The sequence below is a fragment of the Ambystoma mexicanum genome, chromosome 3q (genome assembly GCF_040938575.1).
Source record: "Ambystoma mexicanum isolate Mex_15411 chromosome 3q, UKY_AmexF1_1, whole genome shotgun sequence".
Taxonomy (NCBI): Eukaryota; Metazoa; Chordata; class Amphibia; order Caudata; family Ambystomatidae; genus Ambystoma; species Ambystoma mexicanum.
The window spans coordinates 608,626,347-608,645,922 of record NC_090926.1 but is presented as its reverse complement, the minus strand read 5'-3'; the positions used below and the strand labels follow the sequence as shown (position 1 = coordinate 608,645,922).

The window sequence follows — 19,576 nt, the reverse complement described above, 5'->3', positions numbered from 1 at the left end:
CTCTCATTCCTTTGTACCCTCCTCTCCATCTCGCTCTCTTTTTCTCCCCCACCCTCTCTATCTATCACTTTCTCTTTCTCACTTTCCCCTGTCCTCAACCTACCCCTCTCTCTCTCTCCCCACCCTCTCTATCACTCTTTGTTTCTCTCTCTCTTTCCTTCTCGATCTCTCTTTTTCTCTTTCTCTTTCCCTTGTCCCTCCCTCTCTCTTTCTCCCTCCACTTTATCTCTTTCTCTCCCTCTCTTTCCGTGCCCCTCTCTATCTTCCCTCTCTCTCTTTCTCTCCCCAACCCCCTCTCTCTCGCTTTCCCTTGTACCTCTCTCTCCACTTCTCTCGCTTTCCTTCTCTCTTTCTCCCCCTCACCCTATCTCTCTCTTTCTCTCTCTCACTTTATCTTGCCCCCTCCCGCTCTTTCTCTTTCCTCGCTCTCTTTCCCTCTCTTCCCTCTCTCTCTTTCTCTTGTACTTCTCTCCCTCTCTCTTTCCCTCTCTTTTTCTTCTCCCCACCCTCCATATCTCTCTCTCTTTCTCTCTCCCACTTTCCCTTGCCCCCTCCCTCCCACCCTCTCTCTTTCCCTCTCTCTCTCTTTCTTTCCCCCACCCCTCTATCGCTCTCTGTTTCTCTCTCTCTTTCCCTGGTCCCTCGCTCTCTCTCTTTCCCTCTCTCTTTCTCTCCCCCGTCTTTCTCTCTCTTTCTCTTTCCCTTGCCCCCTCCATCTCTTCCCTCTCTCTCATCCTCTCTCTCCCCCACTCTCTCTCTCTCTCTCTCTCTCCCTTGCCCCTTTGCTCTCGTCCTCCTATCTCTCTGTCCCTCTCTTTTTCTCTCCCCCACCCTCTCTATATCTCCCTTTCTCTCACTTTCCCTTGCCCCCTCCCTCCCTCCCTGTCGTTCTCTTTCTCTTCCCCACCCTCTCTATCACTCTGTTTCTCTCTCTCGTTCCCCTGTCCCTCACTCTCTCTTTCCTTCTCTCTTTCTATTCCCGACCCTCTCTATCTCTTTCTCTTTCCCTTGCCCCCTCCATCTCTTCCCTCTCTCTCTTTCTCTCCCCCACGCCCTCCCTCTCTCTCTCTCTCTCTCTCTCTCTCTCATACTTTTCCTTGCCCCCCCCCCTCTCTGTCTCCTTCGTCTCTTTCTTTCTCTCCCCCACCCTGGTATCAGCTTGGGGAGTTGTGGTTGCTTGGATCTGCGTAGGTCAGCTAAGGAAATCACAACAAGAGTAGGACTAACTATACCTTTGTTTCCCCCCTCACTGTTATGGACAGTTCATTTTTTTACTTTTTTATACCTAGCTTTACTTTTTTTAGGACTCCCTTTTGCCATGATGACGTTCCTCTGACATGGTTTAGTCAAAATTAAAACAGCCCATAATATCCCCAATGAATATGGTAGACTTCAAAAGGCAGACGATGGTTGTCGGCAATATTCTAATGTGAGAAATACAGCGGAGGTTCTCTGGGTGTTCAGAACAGATGTTATAAGAGTCCAGTACAGGACACGTAGGCGAGCAGTGCAAACAGACCAAGAGCTCTGTGTGTAGAATACACGGGTGCTGGGTGTATAGAGCACGCTCTCTGAGTGTACACCACACTGGATGTACACAATAAGCACGGTACAATGGCTCTCAGTGTACAGAAGGAGCAGCCTGAGTGCACCCTACTATGGGTTTGAGTGTCCAGAAGAAGCACTGTGAATGTGCCATGCAAGGGCTGGCTCGACTCTAACCGCTCTGTGCAGGCAGATAGCTGCAATGTGAACCCAGGCCAGGTGTTTGATGCAAGCACCTTGGAGGCCCTGATGAGGACTCTTGGAATATGTCAGGCACATGGAACCCATGTATTTAATGGCACACGTGAGATCTAGACATTCCCACAACGTGAATATTTAGCAGAATATTACACTGGAATGCAACCTAGAGAGCAAGTGAGAAGTCATAGTCCACCAGTAATGGACGGGCCACTGAGTGAGGAGCTTCAGCCAAGCACGGGCCGATAGCCATCATCCCTCCATTCAGAGACTGGTGGATTGTTGACGAGGGTTCTTTTGACCCAACTGAAGCTCATTGAGTTTCATATCACTACCAGTCGAGATGCAAGAGGGGGAAGTGTTCCCTTTCTGTGCACACCCTTGACGTGGTCTCCATGCTATCATGATAGATATATCAGAGGTCGCCTGAACATTTTACAGTGTCCCTTTGTAGAGGCGGGTAGAAATCACCTAACAATGCTATGCAGTGAAGCTCTCGCTGAGCAAGGCATCCAGAGTCTTCCATTATCGAAGACATCAGAATGATCAGTATTGGTGGGGACAAGTAGGGTCACACTTCTGACACCGTTACTGACGGTCCACAAATTAGGGGATTGTGACCGTTCCTATCCAGGATTTGGCCTGTTTCAATATTCCAGGAGGGCAGAGACCAAGTTATTTAGAAGCTGACTTTGGTCCATGGTCACTGACTGTGTTGTTTAAATGTAAGGAAAGTGCAGTTTAGCAGTTGGGCACTGTTTGCTGGAGGGTGCTTTGATCCCAATTTTCTGGCAGCACATATTGCGTACTTGCTAATGTTATAACTTATGATATTCATGGTGGCATTTCCTACATCACTTAATATGATGGCACCGGTGTTATGATTATGTGGCACCTCTAAACCTTCAGCTTTTGTGCGATAATGATCTTTTCGCTGTTTATATACGAATGTAAAATCATTGCTCAGAACCACATTTAAATTGTATCTCCTTGATGCTGCAGGAACTCTCCAGCCATGAGTTCAGACGCTGAAATGGCCGTCTTTGGCGTGGCGGCTCAGTTCCTCCGAAAGACTGAGAAGGAAAGAATTGAGGACCAGAATCGGCCCTTTGATGCTAAAACCTCCTGCTTTGTGTGTGAGCCAAAGGAGTTATTCGTAAAGGGTGTAATCCAGAGTAAAGAGGGTGGCAAAGTCACAGTAAAAACTGAGGGCGGTCAAGTAAGTAGAAATTGATTTAACTTAGTCAATATCCTTTAACAAGACTGAACTTCAATCCAATTTTAATACATCGTATACCTCAATTCCTTCAAAGTCTCTCACTGTCAAGGATGACCAAGTCTTCCCGATGAATCCCCCCAAGTATGATAAAATTGAGGACATGGCTATGATGACCCACCTGAATGAAGCGACGGTGCTGTATAACCTCAAAGAGCGCTATGCAGCCTGGATGATCTATGTGAGTACACTGAGAAGAATGCAACTCTCCGTGGCATTAGTGATAATGTGATCGTTTTCATTTTCTACACACATACTCCTGCCAGTGGACAAATCAACTGGCTCTCTTCTTATATGTCCAGAGGAAACACACGTAAACTGTATTATTTTATTGCTTAAAAAAGGAAATTGAGATTAAATCCTTTCTGTATTGTTTGGGAGATTGCTCAATAGCATGCAGTGACTACATAGGTAACGTGAGTTAGTAAGTTACTATCTGGCAAGAGCAGCAGTTGTAGAACTTACTTTTGGGCCCTTAACATCACTCTATCCACAATTCAGAACCCACTGATAGTTCTACAAAAACCTTCTGTAACATGATCGTGAATTGGTTTACGAGACTGGTTCTGCCGCAAGATATTTTGTAGGACATTTTACACGAGAGTGTGCATAGTTGTGACACTAAGGGCACTTGGTTACACTTCTTCCACACTGCCAACTGGGTCCCAGAATCTTTTGTAGTTTGAAATGTGGGCCCTTGACTAATATGGCCCCGGGGTAGGACAATCCTAGCAATGTGGCTACTAGAATTGTCGACGTAGCCTAGGAGAACCTAATATGATCCCCGATACATGGACCACTGTGCTTGCGTTCTGCTTTGTAGCACTCTAACCAGTATTCTAAACACTCCCTGTTCTCAGATGCATTGTGGGGCAGCAAGGAATTAGCATTGCTTCTCAATCTTAAATGGTACATGCCATGTTGTCTCCCGTGTTTTCAGATATGACACCAAAACTCTGCTTGTAACCTATATTATGAAGTAGTAGCATTTTCTACAGGTTCGTTGCCCAGGTGGACGATGATAAGCATTTTCTTGTGTTTCCCAGACATATTCAGGTCTCTTCTGTGCAACTGTCAACCCCTACAAGTGGCTACCAGTGTACAACCCCGAAGTGGTGACCGGCTACCGGGGCAAGAAGCGCCAGGAGGCCCCTCCACACATCTTCTCCATCTCTGATAACGCCTATCAGTTCATGCTGACTGGTGAGTGAGTCACGCGATGGACATTGCCTTGGGCAAAATGACCTCAAACAACGTAGCAGAGTCACACAAATTTCTCAAATTATCGAATGGGGGGAGGGGCTATCAATATATTTATTTCTAACATTTAAGAGTTATGAATTAAAACTGGCCAAAAGAAAATGCAACGCAGGAAACAACAGTTTATCTCGTATTGGAATTCTTTTTCAAGCTATACAGCAGAGACGTGCCCTCCTCTTCGCAGGGTGTGGGCTGTTAAGAGGGCACAGTGTGCAGCCACCTAGAGAATGCTTAACTCACACTGGGAAACAGCGCTTTCACGAGGAAAAAACACGTGTATGCTGCTCTCATGGTCTGATTCCTGTCATGGGCTTCTGATTAAGCAGCCGGGTGCCCCTGTTTCCCTGGAGACTGGTACAGTGGCCCCATAGGCTGGGCCTGGGAGTGTCATATCTAGTTCTGTGGCTTGCCATCTGATGCCGGCTGCTCATACCCTCGCGAAGAGAGAGATGTCCCACCGGTAGGTCACACAACCACCTATATACATCAAGTCCTGGAGGAAAGTTCAACATCAACTTAAAGTGAGTGTTAGAGTTCACATTAATGGGAAATACAAACACAGTCAACAAAGGACATATACACAAAAAGCCGGGCTAAACGCGTGCCTAAAAGACCCCTTCCAACCTTTGTGCAGTGCAAAAAATGCGGCTTCCTTGCATTCGATAAGACGGGTGCATGGTGCCCCCCATATCCTGTTCTTCTGCTTTCCACTTTACCCCCATATGATCTTTGCTTCTCCTGACCTTTACTCAGAGATGCCTCTTGCCTGCATTGGCTAGCAGGATGCTAGACTGGTGAATCAGTCCTGCTAAATCTGAGGTCCGGGGAGTCAAAGGTCGAGGGTGACAACATATAAAGGTCTGAGTTAAGGTGTGGAGAAGTGTGGGAGGTCCCCAACATCTGGAGGGCCACACAATGAGTGACCCCTCTGAAACAAGTAGCAATGATTTGTGGTACCATCTATGAAGCTGTCAAATCCGTCTTTTAAGTATTCAAAATGTCATCTGATAAATCTGGTTCTCTTCTTCCCCAGACCGGGAAAACCAGTCCATCCTGATCACGTAAGTATGCGTCCAGGCCTTCCTTGGATTTGCAATGCTTCGCATTGTCCATCAGGATGCAACATGTGTGCGCTTCATTCCACAGCGGAGAATCCGGTGCTGGGAAGACTGTGAACACGAAGCGTGTCATCCAGTACTTTGCATCAATCGCTGCCTCCGGTGACAAGAAGAAGCAGGAGCCGACACCTGGGAAAATACAGGTATTGTAACAGCAACCCCTTTGCCAATTGTAGGTCTGTGATTCTTTAAAAATATGTAGTTGTTGAGAATTCTGCATAGGAACATATTGGAAATCTATTCTGTGTTCTTGCTGATAAACCGTTTGCAGCCCTCCAAATTCTTTAGTTAAGTAGTTGGAAATACAGCACCTAAAGGCAATTTAGTTGTTGCCCATTCACGGTATATTTTATGTTATGTTATGTTGAATTATACCGCACACCGCTACCATTTGCATGGTCTCCAGGGGCCAGATTACAGAAACCTTGCACTGGTGCAAGTGCAAAGTTTGCACGGTATTAGCACTAGGGCAAAGTTTGTCCTATTTCTAAAAACACTTGAATATGTTAAAAAACCATTGCACCATGACAAGTGCAATTTGGCATGGTATACGCACCAAGGCAAACATTTCCCCAGTGCAAAAAAGATACATTTATGATGCCTATGTTATGTTATGTTACTAGTGCTATTCAGTATCAGCACTAGGGCAAACTTTGCCCTGGTGCAAAAATGCAGTGAAAAAGTATCTTTTTGTTCACATGGGTAATTTTTTCCCTAATGCTTATGACATGCCAAAATGCACTTGTCATGGTGCAATGGTTTCCTCATATTTCCAAGTGCAAACTCTGCCCTAGTGCAATCTGTGCAATCTTTGCACTTGCACCAGTGCAACACTTCTGTAATCTGGCCCCAGGTGCTCTAGATAAACAAATAAACACACACATAAACATTGTATATACACATATGGCCTCCCCCATATATGGATTTGTAAAAGGCAAGGTATCCAGTATACGTGCATAGTTAACTTAAAGGATAAAGACATGTACCTGCTTAGCTTAAAGTGGGGCCAGCGTGTTAAGAGTACTCTACGACTGGCATTTAAAGGGTGAAGTCACAGTGGGCCTCAAAACCCAATCATACACTGCCAACCATCAAGAAAAATGATATTCTGGAAAATATTTTGATGATGATTGTGGATTGTGGAAGAATAACTTGGTTTTCACAATGGCACCTCTGCCACTCTAACTACTATGCTTCTTATAAAGTATAAATAGGCACAGAATCCTGGGACGCCCTGGATATATGTGCCCAATATATACCCCTTTACTAAAACAAACAAACCAGCATGCAGAGGGTGGTAGAGACACATGTGTTGGTGGTTGCGGTCCGCTCCGTGCTATTTACGTATCACACAAAGCGATCGATTCTATGTTTGTTGACTAAATAATCGATGAGAGAACTTGGGAAATGAACTTACTATGTTTATTTCGGCCCTAGGGCACCCTGGAAGATCAAATCATCTCAGCCAACCCGCTGCTGGAAGCCTTCGGCAACGCCAAGACCGTGAGGAACGACAACTCCTCGCGTTTTGTAAGTATTGATATTCCTCAGCTCTAAAGTAGACAGCAAGAATAAGTGATTTATAAATGCACCCTACACATAAAAGACTTCAAAGACAAAACATGTTTAGAAACATGTTTAGAAATGGGCAAATCCCATTGAAAACGTGTTTGTAAATCAGCCCCAAAGACTGTTTAACGTATTCGTGTAAGGAGCTAACATGCAGCATGGACCATGTCCAGCAGAGAGCCTTGCACTCAGTACACTATTTGCATATCAAGAAGTTGTTCCATGTACAGGACAAATTCTATTAAGGAGGGGACATGCAGCATGGACCATGCCCAACACAGACTCTGGCACTCAGTAGCACTATTTGCATACCAAGAAGTTGTTCCATGTACAGGACACATTCTATTAAGGAGAGGACATGCAGGATGGACCATGCCCAACACAGACTCTGGCACTCAGTAGCACTATTTGCATACCAAGATGTTTTTCCATGTACAAGACATATTTATATAATGAGGGGGCATGCAGCATGGACCACATCTGATGCAAAATATTCCACTTAGGAGCACTATTTTCATAGCAAACAGTTACTCCAGGAGCAGCACATATTTTTAAAGGAGAGGACATCCTCTTAGTTGCACTGTTTTCCCACAGCAAAGTTGCTGAAATAGGCGAGAAATTGATTCAGTGGAAACCCCACATCCATAGGTTGATCTCGTGATGCATGTTGATTGGGGGCCTGATTCAGATGTGATAAAAAGTGTGTGGAAAACCGACATTCTCCCCTCCAGTTTCCGGCACCATCACTCTGAGGTGGGTGGAAATATTGGAGTGGAATATGTTGTGCTTTCCAGCAGCAAAAGATGCTAAAATCCCACTTGTGGGGGAAACATGTGCCCTGGTGACATTGTGAGCCTTTCTTAATAGACTGCCACATTTCTAGTTTAAGAAACTTTTTTTAAACTTTCATTAAAATATAAAACTGATGCTGCAGTCTGAGAAATGCATTGTTTAAAGAGGAACAAGTGTGCAGTGGAGTTTAACGGCACCTCATAGTTACCGTATTTGTACTCCTTTTTTTATGGTGCTAACCCATTGCTACTGGAAGGAAAATCCCCTCCGTGTGGCTGCCCTGCATTCCTGATGGTTGTTAGGGCTGTTGTCAAGCCATAAATCAGGCACCTGCAAAAGCCGAAGCCTTAGTGTCCCTGCACCACATTCGTTCTTCATCAGAATATGGTGTTTGTAAGTAAAGTATTCCTCCATAATGGAAGAACACTTTCTTACATTTGCACGCACCTTAGAATCGGCCCATGGGTGTATTGCTTTAAGTGTCTAATTGTGATCATTTGATTTTGCAAACGCTTTATTATTCTTTTCTTTTACTCTACGAGTTTAGTGGAAAACTGTGATATTAGAAATGTGTATATTATTCAACATTCCAAAGTAAACCAATTCCTCCCAATTCAGGATCTCTGAGGGAACATGACACAAATTAAAATATGCCTATTTTTAATTCCACAGGGTAAATTCATCAGGATTCATTTTGGGGCTACAGGAAAACTGGCCTCTGCTGATATTGAAACATGTAAGACCCAGCGAGTCACTTAATCACCAGAGCCGCTTATCTGCCAGTACCATGTTGTGCATTAAATAATTGATGCTATTTATTGTGAACAGATCTTCTGGAAAAATCCAGAGTAACATTCCAGCTGTCAGCGGAAAGGAGTTACCACATCTTTTACCAGGTCATGTGCAACAAGAAGCCGGAGCTCATTGGTGCGTAGGCAAAATGACACAAAAAACAAAAATTGCTTGCATGATTATGACCATTCTGTATAATTTACAACACATGCACATTTCAAATTTAAACTTGACTATAACAATTACCCCACAGATATGCTCCTCATTACAACCAATCCCTATGATTTTGGATTTGTGAGTCAAGGCGAGATCACCGTGGCCAGCATTGACGACGCAGAGGAGTTAATGGCTACAGATGTAAGTACATTTAGTCCGGCTCTGTCACTCGGCGGTGTGCATGGGGAGCTCTGGAAATAATGCAGGGATGATTGCATCCACACCGTTCAGCCCATGCTATTCAATACCCTCTCTCTGTAAGGGATGGGCTGAAAGGCCCATGAGCTTCTGACTTGGGGCATTGCATTTCACCAGCCTCACTGCAATGCCTCAGATACATTAAAGATCCTTAATATTCCTGCAGGACATTTGCTCAGATGCTCATGCCTGGAAAGGGAGTCCTTTGTATGAGTGCATGCAGTCCTTTACCACCATGCATGTCTCCCGTGCTCAGCCTTTTACCATCATGCTTATATCTCTTGTACAGCCCTTTACCATCATCCATACCTCTCTTGTACATCCCTTTACCATTATGCATATATCTCTTGTACAGCCCTTTACCATCATGCATACCTCTCTTGTACAGCCCTTCACCATCATGCATACCTCTCTTGTACAGCCCTTTACCATCTCGCAAATATCTCTTGTACATCCCTTTACCATCATGCTTATATCTCTTGTACAGCCTTTTGCCATCATGCATACATCTCTTGTACAGCCCTTTACCATCATGCATACCTCTCTTGTACAGCCTTTACCATCTTGCATATATCTCTTGTACATCCCTTTACCATCATGTGTATATCTCTTGTACAGCCCTTTACCATCATGCATACCTCTCTTGTACAGCCCTTTATCATCACGCATACCTCTCTTGTACAGCCTTTTACCATCATGCATACATCTCTTGTACAGCCCTTTACCATCATGCATACCTCTCTTGTACAGCCCTTTACCATCATGCATATATCTCTTGTACAGCCCTTTACCATCATGCATACCTCTCTTGTGTAGCCATTTGCTATGAACAACAAATTCTGCCTCATATCATCACCAATTACCAAACTTTCAGGCTATAAAAGATCTCTTGGGTTTCAAACGTCATTATATTGAAGAAATTACACTAAAATGATGTATATATTTTTTAAGTTGCCCTTTAGTAGTATACATTTCAAAATTCGACTAATAAAATGTATTTGAACTCCACCTGAGAGCTTTGACACATTCACCATAAAACATTAATATGTTTACTTCATGCAGCTATTTTAAGTGATGGCAAATGATGATTGATAGGTTTACCCAATTAACATAAGAAACTTTGCTAAATCAGGAAGTAATGCTACCAGTATTCTATTTCTGGAATTATGAATTCATTTCCCAGGAAAAAGTTCAAGTGAATAGTCACCACTGAACTCAGACACTATAGAACTTGATATTTAGGCATACAATATGACAGCCATGCTGGAAAATGTGTCTATTTGGTATATTAGGTGAAAAGAATAGGTCTAGTTATGTATATTTTTATTGCGAAATCAAAAGAAAATGTCTAAGGGTCTTTTTGTTACACCCAGAGTGCTATCGACATCCTGGGCTTTAATTCAGAGGAGAAAGTGGGTATCTACAAGCTGACCGGCGCAGTGATGCACCACGGCAACATGAAGTTCAAGCAGAAGCAGCGAGAGGAGCAGGCAGAACCCGACGGCACGGAAGGTATAAACTGTGGAAATAAGTTAGAGTATTTGTCTCTACTACCACTGGAGACTAGTCACCTGCTTTTGATCCGTACATTCGGAGGGGGAAGGCATATGTGACAGGAATTGAAAATGGGCACTCTGCTTGCTCTATGAGGCATTTGTAGCCAAAGAATGTGATGGGTGCAAGGTTGTGACAGGCATTGCTCTGGGCCACCTCCCACATCATTGTTTTTAAGCCTGTCTGCGCCATCGCAGAGTCGAGCAACCGTATGCAAGGCAGTCTTAGTCTTGCTACCAATGGGAGCAGTCTAGTCCGAACTGCTAGGCCACCCCCCCTCTGCACAGAAACACAAGCAAATCCAGGCGTGTTTCAGCCTGGTTGGGCCTCATCAACGAGGTGCAGCATGGTTCTCGAAGATTAATTCAAAACTTTTCAAAACTTTTCAGCCATCATTCCTTTTGTTTTGCTATAAGGAATTTGCAACAGCAGAATTTAATGTGGACTGGAGTAGATGGAGAAACTGGGCAGTAATGATGTGCTGTGCCCGGTTTCAGGCACAGCTCACCATCATAATTTTATGGAGGATACTTTTTTATGGCCCAAATATATGTGATGTATACATCTGAGATACACTGTATATTCACAACACCAAGAATGTTATGGTGGATTTAAAGAGGTTTGAAAAAAACCTTTCATCTGAAATTTGAAAATAGGAAAGTCCATTTGAGCCAAGTCACACATTCCACAATGCCACATAGTAGCTATCACTCCAGTTCTGAGCCACAACAGCAAGAAATTCTGGGTATGCAAATTAGCTCAAATGCAACCTTTTTCTCCATACAATTGTCTCTGTCTAAGAGGGCAATGCTATGTTATACATGGTGTATATTATATATGTCAAACATAACATATATTAAATACCAAATAAGGTCATGTACATATGCAGCACGCATGTATCACCAATATTAAACTAATTGAAATGTATGATATATGGGGGCATGATTTACAGAAATGTTTTCAATGGGACTTTCATTTTGAAAATCAGGCCCGTATGTCTTTTAGGTTCTTATATATGTACTACCAGTCCTTAACTGCCAGCCAAAACTCAGCACTTCTGCCACATGCAATAAGTACAGGATTTGTAGTAGACAGAAAAGGAAGCCACAGAAATGCATGGCTTCTTTAAAAGTTGGTCTTTTGCTCCTAGCCTTTGAACAGAGATCCCACAGCATTGGTCTTGTAAAGTTCCTGCTGTAAGGAAGCTTCCAGCTGCCACATGCCTGATATTTACAATTTAAATGGAGAGACTCCCTGCATTGCACTTGCTGGTAATCCCTTAGCGCCATCCGTGTAATGAGGCCCATAATCTGTTTTTTCCTAATGTGTGTGTTTAGGGGTGCTGATGAATCATCTTCTTGGTTCTGGATTATCAGCCTGTACACAGAGGAACACAACATGCAAAACCAAAAATATGTTCATGATTTTACTCAAAACTTTGTTTAGCGTCATATTTGGAGTTTGAACTATTAGTAGTATGATCTAATGCATAACAATGTTTTATTTGACTTCAGTATAAAAAATACAGTATTGACATAGATCTGAAACTCCAACAAAATAGTAACAGTTTTCCAGTGGCTTTTGGAAACGTGTCCAAACGTAATGTTAGTATTTACATAATGTATAGCAATAGATATGAAACAATGTAAGGCTACATAAGGCTGTCACCTGTTTTATGCCACCTATTTGATGTACCTGCCTATTCCTGAATGTAACTGTGTCATAAAACGAATCTGTAACCAATCTCGTAAGCTAATGCGCCTATATGCCTTTGGGCTTTGTGCACTGTATAAATGACATGTAAATGAATAAATACATGCATGAAAAAACCTATATCCTTGATTGCAGTGGCTGACAAGATCGCCTACCTGATGGGTCTGAACTCTGCAGATCTGCTGAAGGCTCTCTGCTACCCACGAGTGAAGGTTGGCAATGAATACGTCACCAAAGGTCAAACTGTTGCCCAGGTACAGTAGCGTCGCCCCCATTTGCTATGTGAAACCCAAGGTGTTCTGAAAACCAAAGAAATACTCATTGACGCTACAATTCTCTTTAATCAGGTGTACAACAATGTCGGTGCTTTGGCCAAATCTGTCTATGAGAAAATGTTCTTGTGGATGGTCATTCGCATCAACCAGCAGCTGGACACGAAGCAAGCGCGACAGCACTTCATTGGAGTACTGGACATTGCCGGCTTTGAGATCTTTGATGTAAGTAAATTATGCGATCACTGCAGCTGTAACGTACAAATGCTAAAGTGTCACTCGATTACATGCATGAAATTTCAAATCAACTAAAATATCCTGTATCTTAAATGTTCAGTTCAACACCCTGGAGCAGCTGTGCATCAACTTCACCAATGAGAAGCTGCAACAGTTCTTCAACCACCACATGTTCGTCCTGGAGCAGGAGGAGTACAAGAAAGAAGGCATTGAGTGGGCGTTCATCGACTTTGGCATGGACCTGGCCGCCTGCATTGAGCTCATTGAGAAGGTATGGTTGGTGTGCTGCTCTTAATCAAGATTGTGAGGCCTGAAGCAGTGACTGGTAGTTTCAAGATAATATATGACAAAATACCTTGCTGCTTCTCCCCATGGGTAAGAAACTACAGCAACTCTGAAACTAGGTAAACCTGTATTAGTTTGGAGCTTTTTTTATGGTATACCAGAGTCCCTATGGAGGCTTCTGAATACATTCACACTTATTGCGCACAAGGCAAAAGAGAGAGTACACCAGAGGAATACAATTCATCTTATAGCAGGCATCACTTAGGATAACATGAACATTCATCCTATAACGCTGGAGATCTCTGAGCTCTATTACACTTTGTCTACAGCAATTAAACAAAGAAGCAGAACAGGAGAACCTATTTCCATGCAATTAGAAAGAATTAAAGGGAAAGGATGTGAATATCTGTTCACTAATCTGAAGATGGATCATGATCTACTGCGTGAGATCTCAGAGCTTATTTCTTTATTTGCCAATGAATTACTAGATACCAGCCTTCTTTCAAACCAATGTTTGGGGCCCTTGGAGGGAAGATGAACCTGGAGGCAGCCGAAGGTTAAAAGGGGCACCAACTGCATCAATTATAATTCAAATCAACTTGGTACATTTCAAGAATGATTAACAAAAGCCCCTTAGAGGTGCAATAAGCCAAGCCTCTGCCATTTACCCCACATTAACCCTTTTCACTTAATGTTCTAAGGTTTTACTGACAAACTGTGTGTAAATGTTTAAAACTTCTTTATTCTAAGCTATGCCCATGTTTTCCCCCATCCTCTAGCCCATGGGCATCTTCTCCATCCTGGAAGAGGAGTGCATGTTCCCTAAGGCTACAGACACATCCTTCAAAAACAAGCTCTATGACCAGCATCTGGGCAAGTGCAACAACTTCCAGAAGCCCAAGCCTACCAAGGGCAAGGCCGAGGCACACTTCGCACTGGTGCACTATGCCGGCACCGTGGACTACAACATCAACGGCTGGCTGGAGAAGAACAAGGACCCACTGAACGACTCTGTGATCCAGCTCTACCAGAAGGCCTCTGTGAAGCTCTTGTGTTTTCTCTATGCCAGCCATGGAGCTGAAGGTACTTTAATTAGGACATGTGTTAATGGAGGAAGACTGTTTTACTTTTAGATGAAACCCAAAGTATTGCTTGTGCTGTATGCCGTTCCTAAAAGTTGATCTGCATAAATATTAATTACAATAATTCATAGAACAAACATAATAATGTCTACCTTTCTACTGCAATAGGTTTATTACATGCTGTGCACGAACATTGCTTTTTACAGGCTGTCAATCAATTGAGGGAAATCCTTTACTCATTTTGTTCTGAATGTTCAAAGGTGATTGCTAAGAAGAGGGAACTATGGTTACATAGAATAGCAGTGTGTTCTGATAGTATACAAAGGTGTCCAGTCATACTTTCGAAAAAATAGTTTCGACATACAAAAGTTCCGAATACAAATTTTCGAATGAAAAAGTTTCGAATGCATTTTTTCATGTTTTAGGTATTATTTTAGTTTCGTATAGATATATGTATATATGTATATTTTAAAGGAAATGGGGGTTGGAGGGGAACCACCCCATACATTTTATTTTTTTCAAATGCATTCAAAAATTCTGAACCGTATACAAAGATACAGGCAATCATTGGGTACTTCCACAGATTACACTGTCAAATTAACATTGTTATAACATCACAAACCCAAGATGGCGACCATTAGTGAGGTAACATGTTACACAAAGATGTGCACTGAATTACATCAGGAGATTCCTGTGAGCATTTCAGTTTTGTGTCTTTTAGCCTTATTTCTGCTTCACAGAGCCCAACACTGAAGCAAACATCTGTGTGATGCCATTGAGCCAGACTATGTGGATCATATTTATATGTGATAATCTAAGGTTTTGGGCATCTCCAGTTTTGCTGTGGTTTTAGGCTTTGTGAATCAGGTATAAGGTTAGCAGGTGCAAATCAGGCATACTGACTGGCATCACCTCTTTTACTCCAGTGGAAGTCTTTGTAAATCAGTCCTATTGTGCTTGAGTCCCCTTATCAATATCACTAGCAATAGATAAACAGGGCAGACCCGTAAGAAGAAAATAGGCATTCTTCTTCAGATATCTACCAATAATGCACGTTTCGCAACTAAGTTTAAGTTTGTATGGGTACATGTGATACGGTTTTCCCAATCTCTACCAATGCATAACGAGTTCATCTATTACGGGTGACTGTCAATCAAAGCCCCGGATGCTATATAATAATAAGCCACGGTTCATGGAATGGGTGACCACAAGAAACAAAAGGGAGACATTTTGATTGGAGGACCTCTGTCAGGTGTCAATACAACACACATATTATCAAAAATGGGCTGTGTAAAACAATTGTTTGGGAATGATTTTCAAATACACAAATCACACGGATAAACAAGACTATCAAAAAGGATCAGTTTTGTTTCTTATGACACTCAGTTCCCACAAGCCCTTCCACCGGGACTAAGGTCTAAGAGTAGACTTAATCGATGCTCTGACTCCACCAGCTACCCTGTGGTCATAACCACTCCAGATCATCATCAGTATGTACGACATTCCCTCGGAATCTTGAACCAACGTCCAAAGCACAAACTAGACTAATCCCCGTACAGTTGGCACGGTGAGCAAATACCTCTTTGTAGTCAAACTAGCATTGGGTTGGTTGATCTACTGAATAGTCAAATCAAGTTATGTTTTTAGAACCTCCATAATGAATATAGGTGACAAACATGTACATGTAATGGATTTCAAGGCATACTATTTACATATATTTTTGATCATTCTAAACACACGGTTCGATTTTACGCTACAGTGGTTACAGTCTAGCCGTATAAAATCAGCAATATTTAAAATTCCACATGAGCATATTCTACATGAAGACTGAGCTACAAATGAACACATATGCAAATTCTGCCTAAAATATAAGTATGCTAGTTTCCATTTAAGGAAGTTGCAATATGTGCTAATAAACTCAGGCATTTTAAACATGTTTACAGATTTGACAAGGAATGTTCTTTAAGTTACAGTGACTTGTATGAATTGAAGTATAATTGGTGTTCATTGGGACAATAGGCTACCACTATAAAAACGCTAGATGGAAATTTAGAAATAGAAAGCCCATACACCATAGCTGTGATAGACAATGGTATGAAAGAGAGTTAATGATGTCCCCCCACTAAAGTTATTCTTGTTAAGCCTCTGCGTTCTGAAGTTGCACGCGTAGCAGATGATCACTAGGGTGTTCTTCAAATGCTAGCAAGAATCTATCCATGTGCAAATCATCTAGTCTCCAAAAATGGGTACCCACAGCCTTCATGCATCCATTGGCAGCATCACCTCGGCAATAGGATAGGAGACCTGGGAGTAGCTCCCCATCTTTTGCAAATCGCTTCACGCCAATGAATTGAAATCACTCCAATATTGGTGTCTGGTAAAATGTTTCAGTGTATGGTGAGAGCTGTCCTGATGGGGGTATAGGTGGAGGGACACCCGAGACAAGAACCCCCATTTGGGCATTAAGGCAAGATTATGAGTTCAATCCGTGCTCTAGCCTAACAATGAAGGCATTGAAAGCACCTGTTTGCATTTACGAATTAATTGAAAAACGTTTTTTGAAGAATTATTATGGATTGGTAGGTTAGCATCAAAAGAGAAACGGTAACTAAACTAATATGGAATACATTGTAAGATAACATACAAAACACTGCATTAACCCCCCCATCCCCCGCTCGTCCAAAATACGATTGGCCTTATTTACAAATGTGTTTTTCAATGGGAACATCCTATTGAAAAACACTGTAAATCAGGCCCTATGTATCGATTATGTCCATGTGAAAAAACCTAATCCATAAACACATGCAAAGGACACATTTACCTCATCCTAAATGGGGTTTAACATATTTTGCAGTGCCCCTGAGGCAATCAATCATGTGTGATTAAACTCAACAAATATTTGACCGTGCTTGTTTTTCATTCAAGAGGGCGCTGGCAAGAAGGCCGGCAAGAAGAAGGGTGGCTCTTTCCAGACTGTGTCTGCACTCTTCAGGGTGAGTCATTTCTTCTCAAGAATGAACTCTTTTTTTCCAGTTCCAATGCGCCAAATGTACCCCTAAATGCTGACATGCGCTCTTCCTTCAAACTACAGGAAAACTTGAACAAACTGATGTCCAACCTGAGAAGCACCCACCCTCACTTTGTGCGCTGCCTCATCCCCAATGAGACCAAGACACCCGGTGAGTGACAGCATTGACAGTATTGACAACACTCAGACATGTTCATTTGTAAAGCAGATACGCTGACGGATTACCTCAACCGGTATTCCAGGTACATGTTTAGTTGACAATCATATCACAGTTTATTGATTTATTAAGATATGACTAGGTTTCATATATTCATGTTGAGGAATTATATTAGATTGCAATATTTAGATTCAAATGTTTTATTGACACCGACTTAGTCTGTAATCTGCATTGTTTTAAGGTGCCATGGATCACCACCTGGTTATTCATCAGCTGAGGTGTAACGGGGTGCTGGAGGGCATCAGAATCTGCAGAAAGGGATTTCCCAGCAGAATCATTTACGGTGACTTCAAACAACGGTAAATGGGGCATGCAAAATGCCTGTGAACTGATAAATAACTACATCATGTGGAACATTATGTCTTATTACGTCTGAACAATGTAGGTGTACACATTTCTCTTGATGAGATCTCTGAAATTATATGAGTGGTCTTTCTCCGAGTTGAGCATAGGGCAGGCTCATAAAATAGTTTGCTATTGATATACAGAGAACTTTATTTAGGCGTTTGCTTATTGCAATTTGTATTGTGTACATGCATAGAGGCAAGAACTGGGATTAGATGGGTGGATGGAGAACAGGTCAGGGAGCCTTTACGGCATGACCAAGGTTGCTTTCTAGAGTCTCATAACACGATCAACTAAGACACAGTTTCAGCTAATGAAAAATGGTTTCAGCTCCATCTTCAAACGAAAGGTAGTTACGGAAACACATTGCACTCCTACACAATTCACTTTACTCACAGCAACTACACCATATATATATATATATATATATATATATATATATATATATATATATATATATATTCCTTGTTTATATTCATCTACAAAGTAGAGGACGTTTAATACACTCTTTTCTGTATGTACATGAGACAAAGACATTGAAATATGCTTTGATGTTAACGTTATTTGTCCAAACATCTATGGAAATTGAAGTTCATATTGTAAAAATGTTGAAGATTTTGGAGCACAAGCTGCGTTTTTCTTCAGACCACATGCCCTGGTTTTGCATACCTGATGATCATTCGTATGCTTTGCCAATATATGCATAATTATTGTAGACTGGTCCTTCAGTTGTCATCACAAGGTGCATGTTTTTCACAATAATGTATAAATACATGTTTCTTATCATTTACAGTTACAAAGTCTTAAATGCCAGTGCTATCCCAGACGGGCAATTTATTGACAGCAAGAAGGCCTCTGAGAAACTACTTGGCTCCATTGATATTGATCATACTCAGTACAAATTTGGACACACCAAGGTAAATATTTCAACTTTTCTTTTCAGTGCTTCCCAACTAATTCGTGTTGCATGTTTGGGCTCCATTGAGATCTTAAAATATGGACACTTGTCTGCTTGCTTTATATTTGCTTTATATTTTCTATATTTCACATCATTATCTTTGAGTATTTGAGAGTATGTGGCCTGTCAGAATTAGATATTCTCTTCTTAGCATTTTCAAATATGTTGATGTTTGCTTAGTCTGCTGCACTGCAGAAAATCCAATGAATTTCCTTATAAATATAATATAGTAGAAAGCTAAACAAACATTGAGAATCACATATAGAACAACAGCCTGTAAAAGAACAAAGTACAGCTGCCTAAATGCATAGTAGCTGTATGAATGCAGAAGGACACACGATGGACTTCAGACTGTTACATATATGTTACATAATTCAGCAGTCGATGAATGCTGAGACGTCCCCCGAAAAGGTTAATAAAAACCTTTGCTATCAAATGTTTACCTGTTCATATTTATGTATCAATAATTTGCTTTGATATTAAGAAAATACATAGGTGGATAGTATTACCAGGACTTATGAAAATATCATGTCTAACCAACTAATTTTGTTCTAAAGGTTTTCTTCAAAGCTGGTATTCTGGGTGTTCTTGAAGAGATGAGAGATGAAAAATTAGCTGAACTGATCACAAAAACTCAGGCCATGTGCAGAGGATTTCTGATGAGAGTAGAATTCCAGAAGATGATGCAAAGGAGGTAAACCTCATTCACAGGAGAACATGAATTTACAGTATGTATGGAAAGCTCATCAAAAGTTAGTTTTGCATTTGTTGGAATGACCGAGGTATAGAGGATTACATTATTTATCTGTTTTTTAAGTTGTACTCCGTTAGTACAGTCTGTGGCATTATCCTTCTGCAGAGCGTGTATAGCATACCACTTGGAGCACTGTAATATTTTGCAAAGAGGCATTTTGACCGGTC

The 19,576-nt window shown here is 41.8% G+C and overlaps 1 protein-coding gene across 1 annotated transcript in view; it reads left to right on the top strand.

Annotated features, from left to right (window-relative positions):
• LOC138582823 (myosin-4-like) overlaps positions 1-19,576 on the top strand; it is a 40,352-nt gene that overhangs the window by 4,339 nt on the left and 16,437 nt on the right. The window contains exons 3-21 of the mRNA XM_069654487.1: positions 2,746-2,962; positions 3,057-3,200; positions 4,066-4,222; positions 5,313-5,340; positions 5,426-5,540; positions 6,835-6,927; positions 8,431-8,494; positions 8,587-8,685; positions 8,804-8,907; positions 10,338-10,476; positions 12,367-12,485; positions 12,579-12,728; positions 12,841-13,011; positions 13,805-14,108; positions 17,033-17,100; positions 17,199-17,286; positions 17,534-17,651; positions 18,491-18,614; positions 19,213-19,349. Coding sequence (XP_069510588.1) covers positions 2,759-2,962; positions 3,057-3,200; positions 4,066-4,222; positions 5,313-5,340; positions 5,426-5,540; positions 6,835-6,927; positions 8,431-8,494; positions 8,587-8,685; positions 8,804-8,907; positions 10,338-10,476; positions 12,367-12,485; positions 12,579-12,728; positions 12,841-13,011; positions 13,805-14,108; positions 17,033-17,100; positions 17,199-17,286; positions 17,534-17,651; positions 18,491-18,614; positions 19,213-19,349 — 2,426 coding nt within the window. The 5' untranslated portion in view covers positions 2,746-2,758. The remainder of the gene's footprint in view (positions 1-2,745; positions 2,963-3,056; positions 3,201-4,065; positions 4,223-5,312; positions 5,341-5,425; positions 5,541-6,834; positions 6,928-8,430; positions 8,495-8,586; positions 8,686-8,803; positions 8,908-10,337; positions 10,477-12,366; positions 12,486-12,578; positions 12,729-12,840; positions 13,012-13,804; positions 14,109-17,032; positions 17,101-17,198; positions 17,287-17,533; positions 17,652-18,490; positions 18,615-19,212; positions 19,350-19,576) is intronic.